The sequence below is a fragment of the Topomyia yanbarensis genome, chromosome 3, assembly GCF_030247195.1.
Source record: "Topomyia yanbarensis strain Yona2022 chromosome 3, ASM3024719v1, whole genome shotgun sequence".
Classification (NCBI taxonomy): domain Eukaryota; kingdom Metazoa; phylum Arthropoda; class Insecta; order Diptera; family Culicidae; genus Topomyia; species Topomyia yanbarensis.
In genome coordinates, this window is record NC_080672.1 from 119,961,040 (window position 1) to 119,970,477 (window position 9,438).

The 9,438-nt window shown below is 36.6% G+C and overlaps 2 protein-coding genes across 3 annotated transcripts; one reads left to right on the forward strand and one right to left on the reverse strand.

Annotated features, from left to right (window-relative positions):
• Nucleotides 1–3,831: 3,831 nt before the first annotated feature.
• LOC131690898 (vesicle-trafficking protein SEC22b-B) lies at nucleotides 3,832–5,148 on the forward strand. 2 transcript variants are annotated; one of them, XM_058976974.1, is made up of 5 exons: nucleotides 3,832–4,137; nucleotides 4,199–4,308; nucleotides 4,388–4,643; nucleotides 4,707–4,937; nucleotides 5,006–5,148. In XM_058976974.1, exons 1-4 carry the CDS (start codon nucleotides 4,063–4,065, stop codon nucleotides 4,899–4,901), a joined length of 636 nt encoding a protein of 211 aa, XP_058832957.1. In that variant the 5' UTR covers nucleotides 3,832–4,062; the 3' UTR covers nucleotides 4,902–4,937; nucleotides 5,006–5,148. The 2 variants fall into 2 exon arrangements, with proteins under 2 accessions (XP_058832957.1, XP_058832956.1); XM_058976973.1 differs by having other exon boundaries at nucleotides 4,707–5,148.
• On the reverse strand, nucleotides 5,059–7,041 carry LOC131690897 (box C/D snoRNA protein 1). The gene is made up of 3 exons (XM_058976972.1): nucleotides 6,909–7,041; nucleotides 6,784–6,846; nucleotides 5,059–6,689 (listed from the first exon to the last, which is right to left on the reverse strand). Exons 2-3 carry the CDS (start codon nucleotides 6,834–6,836, stop codon nucleotides 5,612–5,614), a joined length of 1,131 nt encoding a protein of 376 aa, XP_058832955.1. The 5' UTR covers nucleotides 6,837–6,846; nucleotides 6,909–7,041; the 3' UTR covers nucleotides 5,059–5,611.
• Nucleotides 7,042–9,438: the final 2,397 nt, after the last annotated feature.

Consider the following 9,438-nt stretch of genomic DNA (forward strand, 5'->3'; position numbering starts at 1 on the left):
AAAAAAACATTGTTGCAATCACGAAAATCAGCTTTATCGATGTATGTAATAAAAAAAGATTTTTTTTTTCCTCATTTAATGACCCAATTTAGATTTGGAGCTTGAGCTTGCGCGACCACCCCTGGCTGTTACTCCGTTATCGATCTGGACTAGCTGAAGTTGCACAGGGAATCAGTAGATAATTATGCTTGGGAGAAGCGAAACATCTTTCAATGCTCAACTCCTGGTAATCCTAAAGTTTTGATTAATACCGGCCCCAGCCAGGACCGAACGTAGAACGCGGAAGGAAAGAGAAGGAATGGTTAGTCCGATACTTGCTTTTGCTTGAGGCCGTATATACTACTGCGCACTCTACAAGTATCACGGGAGAAGGATATTTGTTAGTAAGTATAGAAGTTGGATTATACTTCTTCTTTACCGATGCCAGAGAGGTAACTCCACTATCTGGACTAAATATCGATCCCTCAACTCATGAACCGGGGACCAATAGTTTTATTTCCCTTCCGAAGCAAGACGGGGCCCACAGATTTTTTCGCCTCTGAACGACCTCAGCTGGAATTGATCCCAGACCAATTGGAATGAATGGCGGTGACGCTTACCACTCAACCAACGACACAGTGGTTTTTTTTTGCCAAAAACACGCGATTAATCATTTACACAAAAACGGTCAAGTTTAGATCAATAATGTCTTCTGAAAGTTTTATCAGTATTTCAAGACCTTTCTTCTGGTTTAGTACATTGAGTGATTAATCTCCCTAAAAGTGAGATATTTTTCTTATTTTTTTAAAATGTATAGATAATGAGATCATATGTTCTGCAATGTTGTAGAGCTACTTTTTGCGAACAACTTTGCTTAAGAGTCCAAAACTATACATTCAATACTTGAGAGGTTATAATGCCTTGTTTGTGGATGACCCTTTAAAATCATTTTTTAATATAACTTTTTTGGTATCGTACCTATGAATTTGGAATGTTCTACAAAGTTATTTGCGTCAATGCCACCCGCAACTCTTTAGAAGAACGTTTTGTTCTAGCTCTTCTATCTTCGAAGTTATTTAGCAATTTTGAAAAAAATAGTGCTATTTCCAATAGCAATAACTTTTGAACGGGCAAAAACGGGCAACCAGCTATAGTTATAAACATTAGTACAACAAATGAACTACAAAATCCAATTTATTTCATTTGTCTACTGTTGTCTCCGGTGCTGTTATGGACGGTTTAGGAAGAGCTCTCCGCTGCTTAGTATGCATTTTTCATTAAGTGGAATTGTTCATCTGTTCCTCGCTGGATTCTCATTTTACGTATGCGTGTGCAGGAAAGAAATTGAGAGAGAGAGAGAGAGAATAAGAGAGAGAGAGCGAGAAATAGAGAGAAAAAGAGAGATTGGAGAGGACCGCTAAGCGCATAACTTCTACGAAATCGCGTGAAAATCAGTGTTACACAGCTCCAAGATGTAGCAATCCTTGACTGTTACTAAGGGTAACGCTCAAAACTAGAAGATTCCCGAACTTCGACGCGGTCACGTGTGCGGGAGAGTGTCTGTACACGTTTTTTCGTACATTCAATGATACGAAATATTTTAAGCGATACTAATTTAAAGGGATTTTGATCAAAATGTGTACAATTGGAATGCAAGATAATTGTTTGAAACATAATTTCTTTATATACTTAGTATTCATTTTTATTGAAAAGTACACTCGTTATACTATTTAGGTTCCCTTGATAAACAGAAAGTAAGAAAATAGGTACTGTAGCTCAACAACTCTTTCAATATTATAACGTTAACGAACATAATATGCTCGATGTTGCCGCTGGAATAATGCAAATAGTCAAGAAGTCTTGTATTTATTTCAAAAGACTGTGGATCAAGCATAATCGCACCGTAACTAATGTTTTAGTATGAATGCTGAGTATTTCAACTCCCCGTTCAGTGTGCCGGAACATATTATGACCAATGTTCAGTCTGCGTGTGACGATGACACTAGCAGTGATGACGATGGCGATGACACTAGCAGCGATGAGATGTTTAAATAAACTGTAATAAATGTATTTAACTTAAATGTGGTTTTTATTTTTCTATAAGTAATATAAAAAATGCATAAAATATTTCATTCTGGTGACTTATAATAAAACTTTAAGTGCTCATAACTCAAGAACACAGAATTTTCTTAAAGGCGATTTTTGCGCGGTTTCGTGGAAGTTATGCGCTTAGCGGTCCTCTCCAATCTCTCTTTTTCTCTTTCTTTCTCTCTCTTGTTCTCTCTCTTTCTCTTTCTCTCTCAATGTCTTTCCTGCACACGCATACGTGAAAAGAGAATCCAGCGAGGAACAGATGAACAATTCCACTTCACTTAATGAAAAATGCATACTAAGCAGCGTAAAGCTCTTCCTAAACCATCCATAACAGCACCGGAGACAACAGTAGACAAATGAAATAAATTGGATTTTGTAGTTCATTTGTTGTACTAATGTTTATAACTATAGCTGGTTGCCCGTTTTTGCCCGTTCAAAAGTTATTGCTATTGGAAATAGCACTATTTTTTTCAAAATTTTGCTAAATAACTTCGAAGATAGAAGAGCTAGAACAAAACGTTCTTCTAAAGAGTTGCGGGTGGCATTGACGCAAATAACTTTGTAGAACATTCCAAATTCATAGGTACGATACCAAAAAAGTTATATTAAAAAATGATTTTAAGGGGTCATCCACAAACAAGGCACTATAACTTCACAAGTATTGAATATACAATTTTGGAGTCTTAAGCAAAGTTGTTCGCAAAAAGTAGCTCTACAACATTGCAGAACATATCTCGACAAACATATGATTACGGCCTAAAAGCCAACTGTCAAAATCCACTTTGAATGGAAATTTCGGAAAAAACGTTACACGCCAATCACAGATGTTGGTAGAAAATGAAAGAGAAAAGTTTTCTTTTTCATAAACTGTTGTGAACTGTGTTCGACTAGTAACGGTTTGTCTGGATTTTCCATTCAAAGTGGATTTTAACAGTTGGCTTTTAGGCCGTAATCATATGTTTGTCGAGATATGATCTCATTATCTATACATTTTAAACAAATAAGAAAAATATCTCACTTTTAGGGAGATTAATCACTCAATGTACTAAACCAGAAGAAAGGTCTTGAAATACTGATAAAACTTTCAGAAGAATGTGTCATAAAAGAGGGTAATAAAATTGTATGCCACCGTAAAGGTTACGAAACGCATTATTGTCTATTAACTAAGGCACCCCTTGCATCGCGTGAATAAAATGAACTCTTCAGTAAATCAAGATGTAAAATTCATAAAGGTGGAAACATTTTTCAGATTTTGAATGCGTGCAATATTAACCACTGTCCGGTCCTGTGGAATATAAAATCGTCAAAATCTACTGATTAAAACGAAGCTTGTGAGCACGCGGTTGAAATAAATATGGCGATCGAACTGCAAAAGGTATATTCATATTACTAATCAATAGTTTATCAAATACAAATATGATTAATAATATAATTTGTATTTGTTTTATAATAGAACAATATGGATCGGCGATTTGAATGCTAAGGAGGGAATGAACATGCGTACGTCAGAAGATATAAACAAGAAAATATGATCAGCTGATCAGAAACGTCTCATAGAATGCTAAATTCTAATAATCCGTTCAGTTGTACACAGTACACCTAATATTCTACTCGAAGTGAATAATTATGACAATTGGCTTATGATAGTCATTTTGCTATGTCTTGAACGCGAATCCAACGTTGGCGAATCTCTGCACCTTTTTCGCGATCACATTCGCTGCGGTTCATCCGAGGTTGCTTGTTGACAATTTGCATCATCATATACTGGTTCATTTGCTTGGATGACGTGTAGAAGATTTTTGTTACATTCAAACTCCGGTCCACCGAAATAGCAAGTAATTCACGAATTCCGGATATTCTGACGAGATATGAAGATCAGTTTACTTTTATTGGCAAGTTAAGAACGAGTTTCATCAATTTTTTATTAGGATAGAGTAAGATAAGATAGGTTAATATAGGTTTGGAGGACGTAAAGATATTGGATCAAAAATGGCACTGATGACGATGATAGCCCGGGTTGTCGACGGGCTCCCACTGGTTGGAACGATGCAAGAGGATGAACAAGTACCTATGCTGCAAATTATTTCTTAATCTTCGTTAGAACACAATGTATTGGTCATTTCAGTCAGGCAGAAGCGTGTTGGAGTACCAGAATCAGGCTAAAATGCTTTTTCGTAAATTGGGTCCAAACTCCCCAAGTCGATGCAGCATTGAAACAGGTCCTTATCTTTTCCAGTAAGTGATTTTCTGTTTATCTGACTAGCAAAATAGATGCATCATGATCGCAAAATTTGATGTTTTTCCTTTCATGAAGCTACCTTATCGAAAATGAGGTATGCTATCTAGTTCTTTGTGATAAGATGTTTTCCAAGCGTATCGCCTTCAACTACCTGGAGGACATTGCCCAAGAATTTCACAAAACGTTTGGCCGAAAAGTGAATTCGGTTACGCGGCCGTATGCTTTCATAGAATTCGACATCTACATACAAAAGGCAAAGAAATCATTAACTGATCGGCGAAGGAACATAAATACCATAAATACCCAGTTGCAGGATGTTCAGCGGATTATGGTATGGCAATTGATGGGAATACCTCTTACTGTTTGAGAAAGCTTACGAAAATCGATCTTGCAGGTTCAAAATATCGATGATGTCTTACAACGTGGCACCGTTTTGTCGGAGTTGGACACCAAAACTCAGAATTTGTCGATGCTCTCGCAAAAGTATAAAAAGGACGCCACATATCTGAACAGGAAGTCTTTGTACGTGAAAGGAGCAGTTGCGGCAATTGTTATAATAGTGTTTGTTTTATACTTTTGGGTTCTTTAATCTCTTGCAATTTCGTCGTTGTTGGTGAGACAATAGGTAAAAATCGTCTTTTGTGTAGGATAAGAAGTAAACCAAGATAACATTCTGCGTTCTTGATACTTCAGGCCAATTTGTAGAAAGGGACAATGGATGCGTAACAAACGAGTGTTAATTGATATTCTCTGTTCCAATGTGTTTTGTTTTAATAATAAGGAATTTTTGTAGTTGGTTTACAGAAAAATATACATCTATTTCAATTTCCTGATAATTGTGAGAAAAGCATGTACATAATTCGAAAAAAGTTGTTATTCCAATATGATTAATTCATTAGCATAAACTGTGAATTATGTGTTTGTTGTTTAGGAATAAATACATATTGAAAAAAACCAGTTCGAGTGTATCGCAGATACTAAATACTTATTGTTCAAGTATACTTTTAAAACTTCCTAAATATCATTTGCATGTAACTTGAAATGGTTACATTTGCTTTTTCAAGCAAATTTTATAATTTATCTAAATATCTACTAGAAAAAAGGCGGTCAAATCTTTAATCCAAGAGCCAAACATGTCTTAGTAAAATGAGATGTAGTTTTCTTCAATGTACTCTTCAATTATTATAAATCTACGGTGAATCTATCTGTAGTTCTTTATAATGAATAGGAAAATTCAGCAAGCCTCCATTCATTCAATTCATATGAAAATTCAACAATAGCAAATGTACAATGGAAAGCTTAATCCTTTTCAATTTTTATTCTCTTTGGAGAAAACATCTCTTCAATATCTTTCTCCTCTTCGGTCATCTCCCCATCGGAATCCGACGAATACTGACTCCATAGATTCTCGTCACTAAACAGCAAATTGACTGGTTCTATACTGGCAGCTTCTTTCTTCATTCGACGTTCCTCTCGCTTCTTATTGATTTCAAGTTTATTAATGCCCTCCAGTACCTTCGACTCCTGTTCTCGTTGTCTCGGCTCCTCCTTTTTGAACTGTTCTCTCCGTTGACCATACTGTTGTTCCAAATGATTCTGATACAGCTTAGTTTCTGCTTCAACATCATCATCGGACTCAATTACATCGAATCCATCGGATGCTTCTTTAAAAATCACATAAATTACGGGATATTCGACAATGGTTTTGCCCTGTAAGTTTTCTTTTAGCGATTGCTTTGGTTTGAGTTCAAAGAAACGGTTCTTGCACCGGCTCACACCTTCCGCTTTCAATAATACACGTAGTCGGTTCAACCCTCGTGATTGGTAAAATTCGAGTTTGTTCTTTCCGGGTAAGTTTTCGCTAGATCCAGCTTCCAGGTACTTATTTAGTAGAACGAAGACTTTTTCGTTTTCATCACATCTTTCGTCGACAAACACCAACCCCTCAGCATTTGGAAAGCACCACTCGACGCGCCAGTGAATAACGCCAGTACTGTAATTCAACTGACTGGTATTGCGCTGATTGCGGGTAAAGTTCTGCAGCAGAAATCTCAGTGTTGTACCACGTTCCCGCGCGGCACTACGCATCCGAAACAGCGACGAAGGCAGGACTTTATTGTAACGCGTGTACCTCTTGATTTTGTCTCGTTTTCGATCGTCTACAAATCGCGTACATTCCTCTAGAAAGTAGTAGTCACTCATCATCTCCATTTTTGTCATCTTCCGTAGCGGAATATACTTTGTGCGATCACGGATTCCGTCACATTTAAGTTCTTTTTTATGATTATTGATGCATTTTAAGCAGCAAGACTTTATTTCACATTTTGGGCAGGTGTATTTGGCTTGGCAGCTATTGCAAACTTCACACAATCCGAGTCTGAGAATTAAAAATAAACTGTATGAGACATTGTTCTCACATTGGAACAAAAGAAATCACAACAATGCTAAAAAGGAGAGACCCATACACGTACCTTGGAGGTGACTGGAGCATATCTAAATTATCTTCACTTTCACTTGTATCCATACTTGCGACACTTCAATGAAATGAATCTCCAAAATTTAATTAGTTAAATTACATAAACCTGATTTAAATTACCTTATCACTGAAAGACGTTCTACTATCTTTTGACGAGTATTCGAAACCGGTTTGCCTGATTCTGGATGATGATAAAATGCGGGCTATATGCGAGCGCGTCGCGACGCACGCACGTGTTGATCAAAGAGAATAGTGAAAGAGACGCAGAGTGAAAATCAGTCAAAACGGCAACACTCCCTTTACGATGATTTCAACACTAGAATTTGGCAACCGTTTCCAAAGGCAGCACTTTAAATGACTCCTATTATATTTTGAAAACAAACCTTTTGTCGATCGTTGGATTTGTTTATCAAACGATGTGCATTTTGAAACAAAGAGATGAAATAATTCTAAAGCTTGTTTTTACTCATACATAGACTCTAGAATGCACCTTACAATCACGATTGCACTAAATTCTGACGAAAATTCAAATTTCTTTTTTGATAGATTTACAATACTTATCTCCTCCAACTCAGGCATGAGTAATGTTTATTTACATTGCACGATTGGTCTGCTCAATAAGGTATTTTTGGCTTCACACTATTCGTCTCTTTCCCTATTCTCTTTGGTGTTGATCTTTTGTGATTTTGACATGTATTATACCAGTTCAAATCGAGCTATACACTGATAAAATAAAGTACCCATTAATGCGTAGAAAACTACTCATTTTCAATAAAAGTGGAATAACCCATTAAATGGGTGAAGAGTTTGTACCCATAAATGAGTACAGACCTTGTACGTCAACCTGGGTATGTTTTACCCATTATGTTTCGCAGAACTGTTACAGCAAAATGCGTAAAAAATACCCATTCATGAAAATCGCGCCAGAATGAAAAATACTATCAATAGAATTATTTCTGAATTAAACAAATAAACATAAAATAACATTCATTTCACATTATTGTTTCCTTATAAAAGTATAGGAATCTGGATCAGAGCTGCAAATTTTCACCAGGTTGTTTTGAACTTGAAGGAAGAACAAATCACAAATCATGCCCTACTATGTTCAATTCGCTGTTTTTGGTTTGCATGATTCATTCAAACAGCCAAGCTGCTCAATCATTTTCCATTCATTTTCGATTTCATTGACCCTATGAATATCTCTATACTGAGATATTGACGAGGTTTTTCAAGCAAAACTACTCTGAACATACTTCTTACTGTTCATGTAAGCCTGAAAACGCAAAATATGTCAACATTTAACCTAAACTTGGCCTCTACAGAGCAGATGACAACTTTGGTTGGTGAATGAAAAAGCATCAATTTGAAATGAAGACGTACGGTTTGTTTATGAAAATCCCGTCAACTTGAAAGTGAATGATTAAGGGAGACTTTGAATTTGAATCATGGTTGGGTTTGATTGAGCTGAAAGCTGGCATATGAAAATGAAAATTTGCACCACTGATCTAGATAGAGATCCTACTCCAAAACTCCTTAACAAAATAAATCCGCCAACTGGATATATTTTTGATGGCTGGATCTTCTGGCTGCTCTAAAAATGCCGAATTGGTGCTTATTTGCAACATCCTCAGTAGTCTAAACAGCCGTTGTTTTCGGAGCATTGCCAAAATGTACCGTTTCCGCCACGGACTCCGATTCAGGCCAATAATTTGCAGGTTCCGCTACGATCCTTAATTTGCAGGTTAACTCCCAGTCAAAAAAGGCAAGTTGCTGGCTAACGGGGGGCTATTTGCCAACTCGGATGCGCTAATTGCCCTTCAATTTGCCAGCAAATTGCTGGCAATTGGGGGGCTATTTCAAATGCAACATTTGGGCGATTTGCCGCCGTCATTTTTTTGCCGCCCAACCCGCCCGTAAATCGCCCACGGAACGCGTTATTTAATCGCTCTTAATTGCCTAATATGAAAATTAAAAATAATGCTTATTTTCGGATTCATTATCTACTCACATATACTTACCAGTATACTAGGTAATCACCATCAAATTATAGGATGGTGATTACCTAGTATCAATGGTGAAATTGGTATTGCACTTCAAAACTTATCACAATCTGACGTTAATTAAGACTTTAGATCAGAGATCTTGTTCTACTATACATACACACGATTCCACAATTTCCCACATTCGTTGGCTAAATTAAGTGCACTAGACAAAGTACAAGTGAAAACACACCAATTGTTCAAAAAAAAATTTAAGCTTAAACCAAACATGATCCGCCATGTTTAAAAAACGCGAAAAACAACCAAGTCCATTTCAGCCGCCAGAAAATTTGTCTAAGAATTAAAATTGCCTTTAAATCGCATTCGCAAATTGCATTTGTTCCGAGGGGCAATTAGCACAGGCGAGTTGAGTCAAACGTCAAACTTTTTAAATCACCTGACCATGTTCGTCCGCTCTTTTTTGACAGGACTAGCTTGAAATAATTTTAAACGATTTTTCACCCATTGTTAAGATCAATATACCCATTGACATTACCTCATCGAGTAGTTGTGAAATAGATAAAAATTACTCATTGTTAGAAACAAAAGATACCCATTTTTGACAGCTCGAATAACTTCCGGATAAAAATTACTCATTGTTAGAAACAAAA